Source organism: Callionymus lyra, chromosome 6, assembly GCF_982586985.1.
Source record: "Callionymus lyra chromosome 6, fCalLyr1.hap1.1, whole genome shotgun sequence".
Taxonomy (NCBI): Eukaryota; Metazoa; Chordata; class Actinopteri; order Syngnathiformes; family Callionymidae; genus Callionymus; species Callionymus lyra.
This window is the reverse complement of record NC_141823.1, coordinates 14,481,387-14,500,870: the sequence shown is the minus strand read 5'-3', so window position 1 is coordinate 14,500,870 and position 19,484 is coordinate 14,481,387. Positions and strand designations below refer to the sequence as shown.

The 19,484-nt window shown below is 42.5% G+C and overlaps 1 protein-coding gene across 4 annotated transcripts; it reads left to right on the top strand.

Moving 5' to 3' along the window:
- The first annotated feature begins 639 nt into the window (after window positions 1-639).
- Window positions 640-17,952, top strand: sema6d (semaphorin 6D). 4 transcript variants are annotated; one of them, XM_087793797.1, is made up of 20 exons: window positions 640-866; window positions 5,031-5,190; window positions 6,037-6,148; window positions 6,625-6,685; window positions 6,799-6,861; window positions 6,955-7,056; window positions 7,149-7,239; window positions 7,384-7,503; window positions 7,767-7,855; window positions 8,508-8,722; window positions 8,786-8,917; window positions 9,421-9,576; window positions 9,715-9,888; window positions 10,447-10,587; window positions 10,782-10,859; window positions 10,942-11,000; window positions 11,479-11,535; window positions 12,028-12,210; window positions 14,015-14,253; window positions 14,333-17,952. In XM_087793797.1, the coding sequence occupies exons 2-20, from the start codon at window positions 5,079-5,081 to the stop codon at window positions 15,458-15,460; spliced, it is 3,312 nt and encodes a 1,103-aa protein (XP_087649923.1). In that variant the 5' UTR covers window positions 640-866; window positions 5,031-5,078; the 3' UTR covers window positions 15,461-17,952. The 4 variants fall into 4 exon arrangements, with proteins under 4 accessions (XP_087649923.1, XP_087649924.1, XP_087649925.1 ...); XM_087793798.1 differs by lacking the exon at window positions 11,479-11,535; XM_087793799.1 differs by lacking the exon at window positions 12,028-12,210 and having other exon boundaries at window positions 641-866.
- The last annotated feature ends 1,532 nt before the right edge of the window (window positions 17,953-19,484 follow it).

The following is a 19,484-nucleotide window of genomic DNA, read 5'->3' as shown; positions in this document are numbered from 1 at the left end:
GCTATGCGTTTGTGATATTCCTGTGGATTACTTCGAGAAGAAAGGATATAAAAAGATGAGGTGAGTTGTTTTTTATTTGCACGTCATGTTTGGATTTCACTTTGTTGCGCGGCGGCCAGCAGAGAAGTCCAGCCAGGGGAACAGAAAAAAAAATATTTCCACGTCGCTATGCCGCTGTGCAAAAAAAAAAAAGTGCAGGACAGAAATAGACCCAAACTATTTTGGAACACGCTTCAAACACACTACGAGGAGCCGCACGTAGAACCAAAAAAAACCCCGCACATTTTGTCAACCGCAGACCAAAACAAACGCTCTTTATAATCATGCCTTTTAATTCGTGTCAAAGTTTCATTTTTCTGTCATTTTTTCACAAGGATTGCATTTAGAATCCGGGGTTTTTCGTGCGTAAATACGCAGCCGCGTTAAAGAAAACACTCGGTTCATGTGGATACATTTTTCCCTCTTGTTCGCAAAAGTTAATAGTAAAGGAAAGAGCTGGTGTCGAGATAGAGAGAGAGAGAGAGAGAGAGAGAGAGGAGGAGGTAAAGGAGAGAGAGAAAAGGAAGGCGGGAGGGAGGAGGGGGGTTCTTGGTCGTGGCTCTTGCTTTTGAAGATCAGCCATCAGAGATCAGGGGCCCGAGGACGGAGACGGAGCGAGTCCCGAGTCCCGGTGCGTCTGAGCGGCAGAGAAGCAGCGCGTCCACTGGAGCCACACCGCGATAAAGGCAGATGGAGTTTTAAGATAACAGGAATATAAGATCCTGGGTGATTGCTTTTTCTTCTTCTCTTATCTTCTGAATGGATTACAAAAGGAATATGGCTTTCAGCGGGATTGCTCCATTCATGAGACAATTGGGATACTCGAGGTAGGTGTGTGGTTTTTTAACCAGAGACCTTTTTAATAGCCTTAAATATACGCTTGAAGAAAATAAACTAGTGCTGATAATATATAAGAAACAGTCAAAATTGTTTTTAATATCACTTAAAAGTGGCATTTAAGAACAAAACATGTTATTTAAAGACATTTTATTCATCATGCATTGTTTGTAATTAAATAAATAGAATATAGTTGGATTTAAATGGCTGTCGAGAAGCCTATTTTGTTCCCTTTTTCTATTAACATACACCTTTCCTGGGAGAGAGAGAGAACAGAGGCACGGAAGCCCAGCCCAGCTTGTGTTAGTGCTGTGAAGGCAGTTAAATGCATCCCGTCACTGTTGTCACACCACCGCTGTCTGTCTTTGTTGTCTTTTGTATGAGTCCTACATGTGCACTAAAGGGCCATGAAAAAGATTTACCACGGCCCAAAACTTGAATGCCTTCACGCCCCGGACCGGACAATACGAGCATCCAAGCCCCGCGGACTGAACTGTGTTGATTGTTTTTTTTGTGCGAGCGAGGAAAGAGAATAAGGTGTGACACGGAACTTGGAAAAATTGAAAAGCAAATGAAGTATCCCCAAATTGATTGTCGCACAAAGAGATTTGCGAGCAGATGCCACAAAACAGCCCCCGGGTGCTGAACGACCGATTGGATCGCACCTCGAAAATCTTTGCTTTGAAGTGCCGTGCTGATACGAAAGAACAAAAGCCCACACCAACGTAAATATGGGTAGAGTTTTATATACTGTACCCATAGAAAAAATGATTAATGCGAGGTGCGTTTTTATTTGCACTCAATATGTCAGAGTTCAAACCCCTAGTTCAGCTACTGTCACTGCAAACTTGGTGTTGGCGGGAGCGCCCAGATCGGAGGGAACACCTGAACCGCCTGCTTTGTTGACACCCAACTTGCCCGACTCTGCCTGAATGGCCACAGGGGTCAGAGCCCAGCGACCAGAACGACACAGTTGACCCCAAACAGAGCCAGCTGTAACCCGGAACCTCTGCTGACCCACCTCGCAGGGCCTCATAGTGGTCCGTCTCTGTTGCTCGGAAAATAGACTTTTCAAAGCAAAATGGCTGAGTAATAAAAGCCCTCTCCTTTTGTGTTGCATTTGGAGTCAATGTGTTTATATAGTTTGCTTTGTTTGTCAAATCCCCCCCCCCCCCCCCCCACCCCCCTTTCAGGAGCTTCTGAATTTGGGGCCAATGACCGGGGGTGGGGTTCCATTGTGTTGGACTGGTCGTAGTCGCTTTTGTTTGCTGATCACACCTGCAATTTAGCTGTTTTTTTGCTCGTGTAGCAAAACTACTACATAGACATTTCTGACATCTTTTCTATCTGGCAATGCGAGGTACAAAAATGGGGGAAACAGGGTTTTCGGTGGCACCGTTGTCTGCCAAATCCCGTAAGCAGCAAGTAGAATCAAGCCGCTCTGAATGTTTTCTGGTAGTATGTCAGCTTGTTTTTAGCAAAACCGAACCAATATTTCTGGACGACTCTGTGTCAATTTGAGTTGATTTGGCTACTTGTGCTGCTGAATCCTGAATGCTTTCCCGGGAGAAAGTTCTACCGACTCATAGGTCACACCTCAGTCAGACATGCTTGCCCGCATACTCACGTATGTTTACAACAAGTGTGAAGTATGTAGAGCCCAAACCAATCTCTTGTCCGTTTCCTGTGCCGTTCCGAGTTTACAGCATGTTTGCAGGATGTCATGTCAAGCTGAGCCTCCCATTGTTTTGTGTGTTGACATCCACCCATCACATTCAAGCACGACGTCCCAAACATCACGCACCGATGTTGTTTGCTCTCCTTTTATTAGCCAATTGTAGGACTTTGCTGCCAGAAAACATCAAGCATTTCACACGACTCTCGGTGGCAGACATTAGTCAGTGAAACCAGTGTGAAGAGAATGTGTGTTAATCTGTCATTTTAAGATCTCTAAATCCCAGTTTTAACTACCAGAATTGGGCTGCCTATCCCTGCACTCAGCGGCAGATTTAGCCATCCATCAAGACCAGACCCCCTTCCCCCTACGGCCCCCCATCCCCCGAGTTTAACACAGAGCTTTAGTCAACGGCGTCGGTGGGGAAAGTGCGTGTTTGTGGGACATCGAAAAGCCTGTAATAACAGAGTTAAAGTAAGGAAAAGCTGAACGGCAACGAGTTGCGTGACAAGCCCAACGTCTCATGGCTTGTTGAGGCCTATACGTTCGGCAGACTCGCACACACAGCCCCTCTCGATCACACACACACACTCACTGGAGGGCAGGAACCAGAGAGCGCAAAGAAATGGTCGATAGAAAACATGCTGGGCTCACTGGAGATTGAGTAGTAATTTTAGATTTTTGACCTCTGAATGTCTTCTGCTTCTGTTTTACATTAAAGGTTCTCTCTGCTCCACGTCTATTACCGTTCAGGAACCACCGGAGATCTGAGCCTCTGTTATTGGAGTTGATACATAGAGGAGAGAAAATGTCAGTGATAGGATTTATTCATGAGAAGCAAAATTGTTTTTTTTTGGTTTTAATTGTGAATATGTGCAACATCCATCGGAGTATAGTTTTAAATCTGTTCAAGAGCACATTAACCGTTAAGCCTGAGCAACATGTTGATAAAGCCATCCCACCAATCAGAGTGCTTATATTTCCACATCGATTATCTCTGAAAACTTCCCATCAAAGCCTTAATTTTACCATGAAGTGTACTAATAGAGTTGTAGCACCATTTTGTCCGTGGCCATGCATTAATCAGTCTTAATGGCATTGGTCTTTCAAAGGCCCAACTATCCCAGAGAGGCCTGAATAGCTATAATTACACAGCGTTGATGAGTTGAACGCGCTCATACATTTCTGAATCCATCACTTTAACTCCTCCGAGTGGCAAATTACACCGCGGGTCTTACTGAAAATAAAATACGATCGTCGTCCATGAGGAAAAACATGATGGATAGGACGGGTTAAACATGGTTACTTCTAGCGAAATCAAACGTGTTGATTATTGGAAAACCTGGATCTCTTTAGAAGTATTTTGGCTTTAGTCTAACCAAGGGTATTGTTAAATAAAGACTTGCTAACTGTGCCAAGGCTCCAAAGCAGCATTAAACATTTATTGTTTTTTTTTTCATCCAGTTTGAATTCTGACCCAAATGTAGGAACAAAAAACCAACATCCACATTTTGTCCTTGCTTGCTTCCTGTTGGGATCAATCAAAGCACTAATGGTTTGGCAGACCGGACCCACTGGCAGCTCTGGAGCAGGTGTGCTTCGGGGCTAATTGAAAAACGAGTCAATACCGTCTCTGTGCACACGTGTGTTTGTGCACGTGCACGCACATCAGTCATCACATTACACTATGTCAAAGAGCGATTATGTATGTGCAGTCATGAGTGTGCACGTAGCCCAGTGTGCTCCCAGCTAATCCATCCCCTCGCCAGTGTGACGTCCGTCCCAGTAAATTGTTTATATCCGTTCAGGCTTTGCCACCATGAATTATTTGTTTGCCTCATAAATATTTGAATGTACACCGGTCATTAATATGCACGTACGCAGACCGTCTCCCTGAGCGATACATCTTACACACTAACCCCTGCCACTCCCTCGGAAAGTCGCCACAGCTCCACATCCGTCAATCACCCCCAAAAATCGCTGACCGACTATAATTCCAAATGACTTTGAGATCAAAACTGCCATCAACAGTCTTGATGTTCATCAGATGAGTGAATAAAAGTGCCATTAGGATGATAATAAGTGCAGCGGCCCACATGAAGGATAGAGCAAAAGACGCCGATGGAGGACCAGTAGAAGTCAGCCGAGGTCGGGGCTGTGATGGTGATGAGGTTGCAATGTGCTGATTAGTGTTGGGCTTGGCTGAGGTCATCGCAATCAGAACACAGATGCACAGAGACAGCAGGCTAGCCACATTTCTATCAGGATGGACTTCCGTAGCGTTCCAACCCACTGTGACACCCCACCGGTCAATTGGCTGACCTTTATCCAAACAGCAGATGCAGATAGTGGTGCAGAGAAACTACCAGTCAGACCTTGTTATCAACAGTTATAAAGTGATGATGCTGGAAAGTATCTGTGCCAGCAATACTAGCCATTTTTGTAACAGATTTTTACATTCAATGCCGTTTTTTCCCAGGTAACATCCCCACAAGTGCGATACAGGAAGGGTCGTCTGTGAGCAGCCATGGGCCAGGTAGCTCTGCATCTGCTGCTGCTACTGCTGACAGCCGCTCACACTCTCCTGGCAGTCAGCTTCCCAGAGGACCTCGTTCCCCACGACGTGGTTGATGCACAATGTGAGTACTCGTGCACACGTGGTAACCTTTGCTGGGATCCGTAGAGATCAGAAATGACATCAGCGTCAGTTCCACACCGACAGCTTTTAAAACTCCCCAATGTAGCTTCTGCTAATGTATCACCGTCGCTGAGGAACCAAGACAAAGAAAGTGTTTCGACTCAAGGCTTGCTTTAGTGTAATGTTTAGTAAGTAGGTACATTATAAGTACTTTAATTACTCCTACAAACGTGTTGATAAAAGTAAATAGCATATTAAAAAAATCAGACTGAAATGAAACATAATAATAGAAGGTAAACAATGTGGCTATTAGGAACCTTTAGAACCAAATTTAGGTAATGTAGATCAAGGGTTTCAGTTGGAAACCCAAACAAGTCGCAAGTGCGATAAGTTGACATGTAAACAGGGTTTAATACGACAATAATGATTGACAAGTTTTGGAGAAGAGCCGTCGACTGGGTGACTTTTGCTCCCTTTTTGTCTGGCCTCAACTCCACCACAACCGTGGGAGGTGTGACCAGTGCAGTAGGTCAAACTGATTTAGAGCTGGCTCCAGACAGCTGGGACCCGCTATCCATGCATGTAAAAGTTTCAAGGCTAAAATATTTTCAAAACAAGGAGAGCCGGTGACGATAAGGTTCACTGGTTTCATGAGCGCGATGCCCCCGCTGCCTTGTGAGCTCCCACCAGGTGCCTCCCTTAAGACATTTTTTAATCAGAAAAAGGGGTGGATGTTTAAATGAAGGGAACATTTCTTTTAAACTTTTAATGACTTTTTTTATGGACAGTTGGTTGTTCGACTCCATGGAGAGTTAAAGTAATGCTGTTCCGTTTGTGTGCACCACAGTCTCGAGGCGATACCCCGTATTCAGAGGCAGGCCCTCTGGTAATGAGTCGCAGCATCGCCTTGACTTTCAGCTGATGACAAAGATACAGGACACTCTGTTCATTGCTGGCAGGTAAACACAGCACACAAATCTTTCTTCCTTCTCGCTCACACAACCCCCACATCAATTCACTCCGACACTCCTTGGCAGGTAAACAGTGGCATGAGAGGAGAGAGGCGGGGAAGCTCTTAGTGTTATTGGATCTGTGGCTTCTTGGCCTACATCTGATGAATATGGCTAGTATTGATCCAAGAAATGCATCCATCACTCCTTCCTGATGCTCTGTCAGGGCTTTCTTGGCATCTTTTTTTTTTTAGATATATGGGTTTCGGGATTAATCTACTCGCCCACTCCAATGTTTAATCAGGAAATCTCAGAGACAAGACGTACATCACTGTTGTAAAGTCTGTCAAGTGTTTGTTGACGGCTCTCCGTATCAACACGGATTAAATTAAACTCACATATTTCATCTGTGCATGATGGTGCTGCGCAAACATTTTTTTTGGTAGAGCTGATGACAGAACAGAACGTGTTTTTGTTGTCCTCAGAGACCAGGTGTACCTAGTGAGTCTGAGGGAATCCTACCGGAATGAGATCATTCCCTACAGGGTAAGATTCAACTTTAAATTCGAACCATGAATCTAGTAGCAGTAAAAAAAAAAGAAGAAAAAGGACGAGGAAACCTGTGAGTCTGTTTAAATACCGTTTCTTTCTGTTTTCAGAAGCTAACATGGCGATCAGGCAAGGTAGACAGAGAGCAGTGTGCCCTCAAGGGGAAACACAAGGTATGTCTATCATGATTTCATTTGCATTGGTTATTTTGCCAATTTGGACGAAGCTGAATGCTCTTAACACAATCCACCTCCATGTGATTCCAGGACGACTGCCATAATTTCATCAAGGTTCTGGTCCCGGGAAGTGACGACTTGGTCTTCATCTGCGGCACAAATAGCTTTAATCCAAAGTGCAGATACTACAGGGTATCTATGATTTTATGTCTTATGATCCAAGAAGTTATTCAAACTAGCTTATTGATGTATTGACATCTCTTTTTTTTATTTCCTTCGATCAGCTGGATAACCTTGAGTTTGATGGAGAGGACATCAACGGAGCCGCTAAATGCCCGTTTGACCCGAGGCAAACAAACGTCGCCCTTTTTGCCGGTAAGGGTCAAACCTTGGTGTAATGGAGCAAGAACTCACGTGTTACTACCGCTGCCCTCATCGTGACCTTAATGTCCGACATCATCGATCTTAAAATATGAGACACGCGACCGTTTTAAGACTTGTTTTTTTATTTTCTTTCAGAGGGGAAACTTTTTTCTGCCACGGTTACCGACTTCCAGGCTACAGATTCTGTCATATATCGCAGTATGGGTGATGGATCACCAATACGGACGATAAAATACGACTCCAAGTGGCTAAAAGGTGTGTGCGTCGCTCTTGTTGTGTCTGGAAATAAACTATACTTTTATGTATGTAGGGAAAATATTTTCCTTTCGGATGTATAAGTGTCTGTCATAGTACTTTGGGCGGGATAGAACGCTTTCCCGTCCCGTCTTCTCTCTGTGGCAATCTAGGTCACTCCAGTCATACACAGCCTTGTACAAATCTCTGAAATATTCAACACTCGCCGTGGTGGTGACGCTGCAGAAATGCTCTTCAACTCTCTCCCTCTGTCTCTCCCTCAGAACCTCATTTCCTGCACGCAGCGGAGTATGGGAATTATGTGTACTTTTTCTACAGGGAAATCGCCGTGGAGCACAGCAACCTCGGGAAGGTAAGACTGGCGAGCTGCTGATAATGATGCATTTCACTTCCGTTTAAGTGTGAAAAGAAAAGACCTCCCCCAAACAAAAAAAATCCTGGAATCGTGATTTGTGTTTTGTCCACTGCTCGTGAGTCACATCGATGCGACGGCAGAGTCGGGACATATTACTAATGTAAAACCCTCACACAGTGGAAGGATTTGAGATTGTGCTGTCTCAGGCTCTTTATGACTCATACACACATGCCAAGGGCATTAGGATGTTCTGGGTTTGAAGCCAACCCTCTGATTTGATCGGGCCCCATCCTGAGCTCCTCTGGTTGAGCCACAGGAAACCACAATTTTTCCATCAGCCAACAGTTGATAAATATTTATGCTCCACTAATGCTGGAGTGACACCTGGGCTCTAAAGGTGGTTTGTGCTCCTCAATTATTAAAAGACGCCAATTGCATCAAACAATCTGCTCGGTAGATAGATGTTTATTTTTTAAGGGTATCAGGGATGTTTTTTTGTGTGTGCTCCTCAGAAACACTCTTTGATAATATGGTTAGGCTATGTTGCTAAAAGAGGAACGATGCATTATTCATCATGAGTGTTTCACCGATGCTCAGCGTCTTTCCTCCACCTGACTCTGTCCTCTCCTCAACCCGACCCCTCCGACAGGTTGTGTATTCCCGAGTGGCCCGGGTCTGCAAGAACGACAATGGCGGATCACAGCGAGTGCTGGAGAAACACTGGACGTCCTTTGTGAAAGCCAGACTGAACTGCTCTGTGCCGGGGGAGTCCTTCTTCTACTTCGACGTGCTGCAGTCCATCACTGACATCACCATGAATGGAGCCCCCGCAGTGGTGGGCGTGTTCACCACGCAGATGAACAGGTAAGCTCAGACTCGTAACAACAGCAAGACGAGGTTGTAACTTTTGCTTTATCTCGACACCAGCATCCCGGGGTCAGCGGTGTGTGCCTTCTCCATGGCCGACATCGAGAAAGTTTTCTTGGGTCGCTTTAAGGAGCAGAAAACCGCAGACTCTGTATGGACTCCTTTCCCGGAGGAAAAGCTACCAATTCCTCGGTGAGCCCTCGTTCCTTTAAACTTTCTTTTTAAAACAATCCTCACAAAAAAAAAGAACTATTATTTCAACTTCTTTAATGATCAAAACCAATGAGGCCGTGGTAAACGTTTCCTTTAATTCTTATAATAGGCAACGTCTATCATCTGATCAAGCACCGATGGTCGCCATCTGCTGTTGACTGAATTATTAATAGGTCATAATTATACACTATGCATTTTTAACTTGATTTTGGATGGCATCTATATTTTCAGTCGTGCTCTCAGTCTAAAATATAGAATCTTTGAAGCACCTCATTACCTCCCTAAATCATTCATGAAGGATAACCATGCATATGTATATTTAATGTTCCCAGCTGAGGCTTTTTGTGATCCTAATAGGCACCTGCTCCCTTGACCCTCTCTCACTGTGCACTTTCCATATAATAAGCATACGACTTCCCTCTCATATTTTATCGTACGGGCCGCCTATTGACAGATTGTCCTGTGTGCTTATATCACTCCAGGCCTGGTTGCTGTGCAGGTCAAGGTCCAGCGTCATCCGTCAGCAGCTCCGTCGGGTTCCCCGATGCGACCCTGCAGTTCATCAAGTCTCATCCCCTGATGGACGCATCCGTGCCTTCCATAGGAGATGAACCTTGGTACACCAAGACGCGTGTCAGGTAAATAAAATGATTCTTTATAGTGATTGCTATTCAAAAGTCCTACAGAGGACCCTAAGTCTTGTCATGGTCCCTCCTAAAATTAACTTTTTGTTGAAAGGTACATATAAAAATAACAGCTTCATGTTCTGTGTTCAGGTACAGACTGACGGCGCTAGCGGTGGACAACGAAGCAGGACCTCACAAGAATCATACCGTGGTCTTTATTGGGGCCGAGTCCGGGGTCATTCTAAAAGTGTTGGCCAAGACCTCGCCGACATCTCTCAACGACAGCGTGCTCCTGGAAGAGATAGACGTCTACAACAAAGACAAGTAAGAATACCGAATATCTTCTTCAGTTCTACTCCCGTCTATGATTGGGTAAACTGGTCTCTGTAATTCTATCAAAATGTAGTACCAACTGCTATTTTTGTGGTGGGAAAAACTGCATACCAAGACAAATTGTACCCACAAATAATTCAGTTCAGAAAACACATCAAGCAATGAATTATGGATACATCCCCAGGATCTGGGTGAACGCAGTAGATGAATTTTGGTTTGAAGGCTTACTTACTACAGCTACTCTGATGAGGTTGATGGTTTAATCGAACAAGTCAGCTACCACAGATTTTGGAAATTTCATTCATGCCAGTTACTAAAATATAAATGACTGGCTGCGTCTACTAGGACAGTGTTGGAACGTAGTGAGAATATTAAGACATGTTTAAAAAAAAACATTCAAAAACCAAAAATAAGCAGCAAAAGTATAACAAGGTTCCCTAAAACTCTGCTTTATAAGAAATGTAATGAATTCCTGAACTGCATAAGTACTTTACTATACTAGGCATTGAGATATGTATGATGAATGTTCATTTTCGGTGTGTTTGGCAGGTGCTTGTCTTACAACGAGGATGACAAGCGTGTCCTCTCCATGCACGTCGACAAAGATGCACATAGCCTCTATGTTGCCTTCTCCAGCTGCGTTATCCGTATTCCCTTGAGCCGCTGTGAGAGACACTCTTCTTGCCACAAGTGAGTGACGCATTAATGCACCACTAGGGGGGTTGAAAAGTGATTTGTGGATGAAGTCATTGGCATTTGCGAGTTGTATTCCAGCTAATGTCATAAACTGAGAAGCTTTACGTACTGTGGTGTGGCTAATGCTCCATGAGTATTTTATCAAGTAAAATAAAAAAACTTAATGTGTGTGTCTGTTGTGGCTTCAGGGCCTGCATTGCATCAAGAGATCCTTATTGTGGCTGGAAGCCAAATGGAGTCTGTGAGCGGATACAGCCTGGTGTTCTGTGAGTTCAAATGCCAGCTTTAGTGAGAATTTCACAGATGTCAGCTTTTTTGGTTAACTCTGCTTTTTGCATTTTCTTTTAGGAAAGGTTACGAGCAGGATGTCGAGGGAGGGAACACGACCCACCTGGCTGAGTGTCAGGGTAGGTTATGTTTCAAGTCATCCATCATCACACACAAACACGCAGGATTAAGAAGTCCTCCACACATACACGCCTGGACACTCACGACTAAAACCATCCCAATAACCAGCCCCACATGAGTCAACGTACAATTAACCACGACATACAGAGACATGCAACTAATGCGGCCCGTGAGGCACGAACATGTATAATCATGTTAACCTGGTGCAAAAAATGTAGCTCTTGAAATGTTTGACGCCAGAACTTTGAATATAGTTTGATATACGAGCATCTTTGATTGCACCAATTTAACATATCTTGAGCTGAAACTCATAACGGATCAGAACCAGAGGGCAACGAGAGACAGACGTGTTTTTATCAGTGCTTCGTACCTACTGTTAAACCAAGTGAAGTACGCTCTCAGTGTTATATTGTTTCTTTTATACTTTTTACTGCTTAATTCCTTTATAATACTTTCCTGTCCTTTTAATTCTTTTAGCATTTTTGGGCACTACATCAGCGCCAGATTACAAATCATTTGGCGACCCTACCTCTGGTTAGTTTGATCTTTTATTCAAATGGTTTCTTTCCTTGAGTTCAGCATCTCCGACCTTGTCCCTTTTCAAAACTGCCACCACTCATTTAATTCCCCCATCAATATTCCCTGGAATGTCTATGTGACCTGCTACTTTCATCATCACAAACATCACATGTTAAAGCATTACCTAATAACATCTTCACTTTGCCCCTTTTTGACTTTTCTTCGTTTCATTTTGCAACCCCCCCACAAACTGCATGTTGAGCCGCCCTTTCACCCCTCACCCCCATTCAACTACAACATCACTGTTCAGTAGATCCTCTTGTAGGACCTTTTCAATGCAACCATTCTCCTCTCAAAATGTACTGTATGCAGATGACAAGAACGTGTCTTTATTTGTCAAACACAAACTTGGAATGACTCATTGTCCGTGCATACTAACCAAGATGATGACAGTATGCATTGTGCAAACATCTGCACCATTTGTTAACGGTTTGTTTGTCACCACAGACATGGAGTTTTCATCAACGCCAGTCACTGTCCAGCCCAGTGGCCCCATTCCCCCCCCAGTACTCATTCCTACTCACAGCCCCAGCTTTGGGTCTGGTCCAGAGCTCTACGGCTCAGGCTTTGTGCTGCAGGATGATCCAGCCTCTTCCCATTCTTTAGACTCTATCCCAGAGGGCCAAGAGGGTAAGGCCCACAGGGAGGCAGCTAGCACGCTGCATTGAGCAATCTGATAGCTGCCAACAAAAACAACTTGCACTGCTTTGTTAATGGCATCCATGCATTTGTTTATATTGTGACAGCTATTTAGGGTTATACAAGGGATACTTTGATACCATATTTCCTCAAGAAGCGCACATGACCCACCTTAGATTGTTCTTGATAATTTGCATTATTGAGCATAATCTAGTCTATATTTATTGATTTATATTATATATAGGTGATCATGATGGATGTTTTCGCATAATAATAATCAAATTCGAAGACAGTATGTCCTGAAAATCCTATTGAAGGACCGCCAACTGATCCGTTTCCGACACAATTGGTTAACATGGAAAATACCTTCTTCATTTGGCAATGCCTCACTTAAACATACAAGATTTGGTTAATTCGTTACGACTCAAGCCGCTTTTCTCACTGTAGGCACCGTTCTTAAAGCCCTTCTGTGAATCGCATCGCTCCAGGGTGCTTTTGTTAAAGCAGGAAATGGGACATTGAGTAGTTCTTAAGACTATTCTAGAGTAGGAACATTTCCAAAAGTTCTAATAACCATTTTCTCACCACAGCAACAAAATAAAACGGTGCCAAAAGAAAACCGCAAAGAGAGATTACAGACGTTCAGTCATTATATAACAGATTTTTCTTCAATAATCACTTGAGCAGTTACTGAGACATGGTGAGTTTTGGCAGAAAGAGACGCATGTCTTCCTGGATAAGAGTTTGCATTATCAAACTTGAATCACATTTAGCAAATAAACACATGATCTTAAACTTTAAACATCAAAGTCCACAATCCGTGAATAAACACTAAATTATTTTTATATTTGGCTTCGGTTTTAACCCACAATACACACAGTGCTGAGGGATCTTTAAATGTATTTATATACAAAAGCATTCTTTATTGATTTAAGAGGAAGATTCCAGTTAAATTTAACACCATCTTGTTTTGCATTTTGAAAGTGACGTGTCTTTAAGATTTTATGGTTTATTATGTTGAGGTGCTTGTGAATTTCAATTTTACAATAATCTAACTTGTTGTAACAATGCTGACATGTTTAATAAATATTTTCTATTTTAAGTAGATCCCACCATTAGACCTATTGACAAGTAAAAGAGGAAATATGGTATCAGGATATCGTTTAAGATTTGTTTTTGTATACCTGAATTAACTTTTCAAATTCTAGTATTAAATCTTCTTTCTTCAATTTTTAAAACACCCCTTTAACAATCTTTCCAACCAACTCTTTCTTCTTTGAAATTTGGCTTCTATAATCCTAAAGAGGCTAGTTCATTTCTAACTAGATCACTCTGGCTAGTAGATTATTGGCTGGGCCTTCTCTGCTGTTGGTCATTGGTGGCTGCCTGGTGAATGACTAACACTTTCACTGTCTGTGGTTACTAACAAATCTGATAGATTAGCAACAGAAACCAATGTTAGTTTTCCTACGATCTACTTCCTTGATTCTTTAATTCGAGAATAACAATCTGGTTCTCAGACCCTTAATGAAGTCTTGTATTCCTGGATGACATCCAATTGTGAATGCAAATCACCATTTCTCTCAACATTCTCTCTTCCAAACTAACAAAAAATGCTTTTTGAACAGATCTCCTGGGTTTTATTTCACATTTCTTTTTCATCTTTCTGAGGCGGAAAAGAGTGATGTGAATAAATATGTTGTGGTTGACTGGTTACATTGCATGTCCTGAGTTTCACCTGCCTGTGAAATAATGTGTATATTGAGGTTAATTTTTTTTTTTTTATCCGTTTTAGATGTGTGGGCACTGGAATCAAGTACCAGTAACCAGATGGTCCATATGAACATCCTCATCACTTGTGTGTTTGCTGCATTTCTTACTGGAGCACTCCTAAGTGGTATAGCGGTGTTTTGGTATCGAGATGTGACCCGCAAGGCTCCCAGGAATCATACAGACACAGAATCGGGACCCTCAAATTCCCATTCGACCGGAAGTTTTGTCAAGCTCAATGGTCTCTTCGACAGTCCTGTTAAGGTACAGTATAGTCAAGATTAGTGATAAATACAACGCAAATGTTTACATTGTACTTATCATCTTTGGTCTCCATTTGAAGGAGTATCAGACCAACATCGATGCCCCGAAGATGTACACCAACCTAATGAGCAGTGACAAGGCTCTAACAACGCCCAATTGTGACACGAAAACGATGATCTTGAGGGACGCCTGTCAGCCACCCGATCTCACCGCACTGCCAACACCTGACTCCACCCCGGTTCTCCAGCAGAAGGGCCTTCAGCCGATCAAAAACCAGTGGGAAAGAGCTCACGGAAAGGCCAGTGGACCTCGTAAGGAAAACAACACTTCTGCGAAGAGTCCTCAGTTCCTTCCCTCTTCTCCTGGACCTCCGATTGCCAACAGCCTTCACCCCCACCCTTCCCTTGGACACGCCCATATCCCCAGTGCTGTAGTCCTGCCTAATGCTACACATGATTATCCAAAATATGACAATGGAGATGATACACTGCCACACACCTCTGAGAGGAAGATTAAGAATCCTGAATTTAGAGGAAAGAAGGAGCAGAAGAAATCTGTGGATGCTAGAAATACACTCAATGACATTTTAAAACATCTAAATGACTCTGTGGCCAACCCCAAGGCTATTCTTCAAGAGGGATCAGGGCCCCGTCCCAGGCCACACCTCACGCTAGAGACAATGGAGGAAATGATGGAATTACCACCTAAAGTACCCAGTCGTGAGGCCTCTCTGTACTCTCCTTCATCTTCCCTCCCAAGGCACAGTCCTACCAAGAGAGTGGATGTGCCTTTGCCTACCACGCCGACCACACCGACGGGCAGCTTGAGCATGGGAGGCACTCTTGAGAGGCAGAGAGGAGGATACCAGCTCCACCGGAGTGCCTCTCATAGGCAATCACTGTCCACTTCGCCCAGTGGCATCACTATGGGGGTGTCTCTTTCTCGCCAACATAGTATGAACAGAGGGGGTTACATGCCCCCAACGCCCCCCTCCAGACTTGACTCTCATAGTGGAGTAATGGGGGCGGGATTGCATCCCAACCACCCCCCTTCTGTCTCCCGACAGAGCAGCTATAGTGGGCATGGCTCACTTCCTCGCACAGGGCTTAAAAGGACCCCATCGCTAAAGCCAGATGTGCCACCTAAACCCAATGGGTTTTCACCACAGACTCCACAGATGCGAGTGGTCAATAAGTACAGTTATTAATACAGACAATACTTGATGGGCTCAAAGTAAATACTGTTTAGCCTTGAGCTATGAGGGCTTGTGTGGACAATGAATGAGGAGGGGCCCAAAAGTGTATCACATTGAATTGTGCTCCCCCCTTTAAATGATATGCACATTTGTTCACATTAAAAAGGGAAACCACATGTGTGGCCAAAGATCCTCATTCAGGCTTTTTGTTTTAGTTCCATGCATTTCCATCATCCCTTTTGTTAAGCTAGCGGCTAAATCTGAACCATAGCCATTTGGTTGTTCTGTCCTATGTTTGGACATCAGTGTTGCGTGTTACAAGAACGGCACACAATTTTGCGACAGCGGCTGTGGCCACTACAGTGTCTTTCATGAGGCACTTGATAAAAACAATAGAATACTTGAAGCATAGGTCTCATTTTTCACTGCCATTGCACTGTCTTCCCATTAATGTGAACTAGATGTAGACCATGCCTTTATGTTGTTAAGACTGCTGAGGCAGGACAGAACAAAATCGATAAAGTGTGACAAGGAACAAATTGTGTTTGTATGCTAAGAAGGCAGGAAACGTACGTGGCCCCTCCGCCTGGTTATCAAAAACAACGCTGTTGATTTATGCCACTGTATTATTTGATGGCTACATTTACATGAACAATGGTAACCTCATTGAAGGCTTCTACGTGCATCTCTGGTCAATACCAAAAGTAAACAACACATTCTGGAAGGTCTAGGATACCAAGAGTGTAGCATATTTGTACACATTTCTTTATACAATACAATAATCTACCAGTTTATCCATAGGGACACCACTTTTTTTTTTATAAAAAAAATGTAGCCAATGAGCATTCAGTTTGCTTTAAACTGTTGTATTTTAGGTTGGGTTTCTGGAGTGATTGGTAACACCTAGTGAAAGGGCGGGAGGAGATTTTCTGGCATATTTGCTGCTATAGCAATCATTATTGGGAGGTTGACATGACTGATATTGCCCCAAGGTTATTGGCTACAAAAGTGTTGTGTTATAAATTCACCTGAATAATACTCAATCTGACATATGGACTTGACCTGCTCCATTCCCTGTATATCCATTTCTTAATGTAGCAACAGTGTTTTTATAAGAAACATTTCTTAACTAAGACAATAACAGAATTTTGACTGACGGTGTTATGATGTATGGAAATGCAATTAAATGAAACAAATATTTAAAATGTGGTTTTGCATACAGGTGTGGAATTGTTATTTTTGGCCCCTCACTGTTCCAAGTAGTTTTGTGCCCAATTAAAAGAACACCAGACTCCCTCTTACCCAGTATCTGATCAACCGCTTGAGACAAGCATGGTTAGTAAATATATGCCCACCGGTGCACTGGCTCTCAAGCCTATGTTCCCTGTGCAGCTTTCTGTGAGTGGCCAGTGTACAATCAACAACACAACATGTATCGATGTGTCCAAATGAGTCATGCTGGAAATGACAAGAACCTGTATATATTTAAATACTATAAATATAAGAAGTATAATTATTTTTGGGGTGTGAAACTGAATCTGTGCATTGTGTGCCTTATTCAAGAAAAAAAAAAAATCTGCTAAAGTATACACATATATATTGGCAATGTTGGTCCCTTTGTTTATCTCGTCAATTACAATGTGAGACACTTTATAACCCTTAAAAAATCACTACCTTATCTGAACATAAGAAATTATAATTGGCAGGTATTCTACTTATGACTGAATATAGAGAACTGATTCATGTCGGAGACATTTTTTCCTTTTTCACCATTTGTGTTGACATGAACACACATAGTTGCCATGCAGTGAATGTATTTTCTTGACAGTGGGATGTAGGGAAGTAAGACCTTGCACTGTGGATCAACTGGCACATGGCAGACACCCCTGCATGTGTGCCAACGTATTAACACAGTGTTCACACGGAAGCCAACTCTCATGCAAATTTTGTAATTCCTAGAGACAAAAAAATGTTTCTCATTGGTCTGTAATAACTATAAAGCAGAAGGTACATCGTTTTGTTTTCATGGTCTCCTTACAAGTGACAGTTGCCTGTGTAGCCCAAAAGCCACATTTTGTTTACAAGTGATGATTGTATGTAAAGACTTTCTGCCTGTCATCTAGCTGGTGTTTGGACGCTCTTTTTTTTTTCCTGAGACACGCACACAGACATTTGACAAACATCCATCCACCGAACACTGCTCAACTGCCTTGTACATTGCAATTAGAACTTCTGTTGCAATCTAAATTGAAGCCTTTATATACACTATGTTACTATTTTATTTGCAGGCGAACAAGACTTTGTGATCTTGATTTGAATACTGTGCAACATGCAGATGCAAGGCCAGCTGTACATATGACCTCTAGAGTATTTGAGCTTGTAGATATATTGTAAAATTGTACTGTGAATGTGTAAATAATATGGTATTTGTTTCATGATATTTTTTGTTGAATTTTTTTAACACGGCATGTATAGTTGAAATAAAACATTACCACACTGAAAAACATTGCGACACAGCCTGATAGAATGGTCAATGGAACGCCTCCTGGACGAGCTATTTCAGTTAGCTTTGGACGTTTTAGAATGATTATGAGCGGCAAACTAATTTTAGATCTCCGTCGTTTTGATGTTTGAACCGCACCAGAGAGCATCTGGGAAATGCCTGCAGAGCTGCAACATCTGGGCTGCCGAGGGCACGAGATCTAAGCTATCAATGAGCTGTGGCGAAACAAACGTACCCCATTACACGCACGCACTTAGTTGGACACAGCATAATGTCGCTGCAGACAAGGATCTGTGGGCAGATTAGGGAACTAAATCAAAGTGGGAAAAGCATTGCAGAGGTTTTCAAGGGGGGGGAAACATGTCTCATTCATTTCAGTTTTTAACTAAAGGAGACGCTGCGCTTTTAGCATCTTATCTTTAAACCTCTAGAGCAGCTGAACCTTTTTTTAAACGGGGAACTTGTTTAATGTAGCCATAGTTTTCAATGACCCGCCTTCAAGGTATGACAGATAAAAACGGCTAGTAAAAAAAAAAGAAGCAAAGTACATGAAAAGTTCACCTCAGTAGAACGCTTAGTCAGACTAGCCCTGAGCTGAATTCAGATAGAGGTTGCATTTTTACTCATTTTCACTTGTTTGCAGGTTTATTTTTTGAGGTTTTTTTTGAGTAAACGTGGCAAAAAAAACGAACGTTTTGCAAGTAGAAAGTCAGACTTGTGTTACTTCAGAGAAAATCTGTTTTCTTTTCAAAACAAAACACCTTCCAGACAGTAAAAAAAACAAAACAGAATTGTACGACTTACATTTTCTTTTCCTCATAAGTGTCTCACAGACTGCTACCTGGACCTGGCCCAGTTGTTGGGGATCAGTGCCGTTAAGATAAAAAAATAACGGAAAGAAATTAATTGCAAAAGTTAACAATCTATATATTTAAAACCTTCATGGAAAAAATATATACAGTAAATGTATATTAAATAAGCATTTAAGGTCATTTAATAATAAAAAAATGTACAGAAAAATACATTTTGACAATTCTGGAGTCGAGTATAATCAATCACAAGCAGCCTTAAGATCTCTCCTTTTTAAGCACAATATACATGTTATTTTTTTTCTATTAATATATAGTTTTATTCAGCTGAAAACCTACTTCTGTAGAAAATCACGTTGATTTAACACTGAATAGAAAATACTGAAGTTGTGTCGATAAGGAGCATCAGTATTAAAAGTCAAAAACTGGATTCGTCAACCTTCAGACTGGACAGGCTTCAAGCATCAACTCCAAGATACTCGCTTTAGAAACTCCAGTGCGTTTAATTTTCTCAGAAATGAAGCAGAGATAGACGGTTTTTCTAGAGTAGGTTGTAAATATGAACTTCCTGTATTGATCATCTTCAATCAATAGCTCCGTAAATCAGCGCTGATGGACAACCAAGTTGTAACAACGTCCATTCAGCAACATCACAGCTGGAAAGATGTGGTATTTGAAAGCATCGATTGTTTTTGTGGGCCGGGACCATAATTACACAAACACT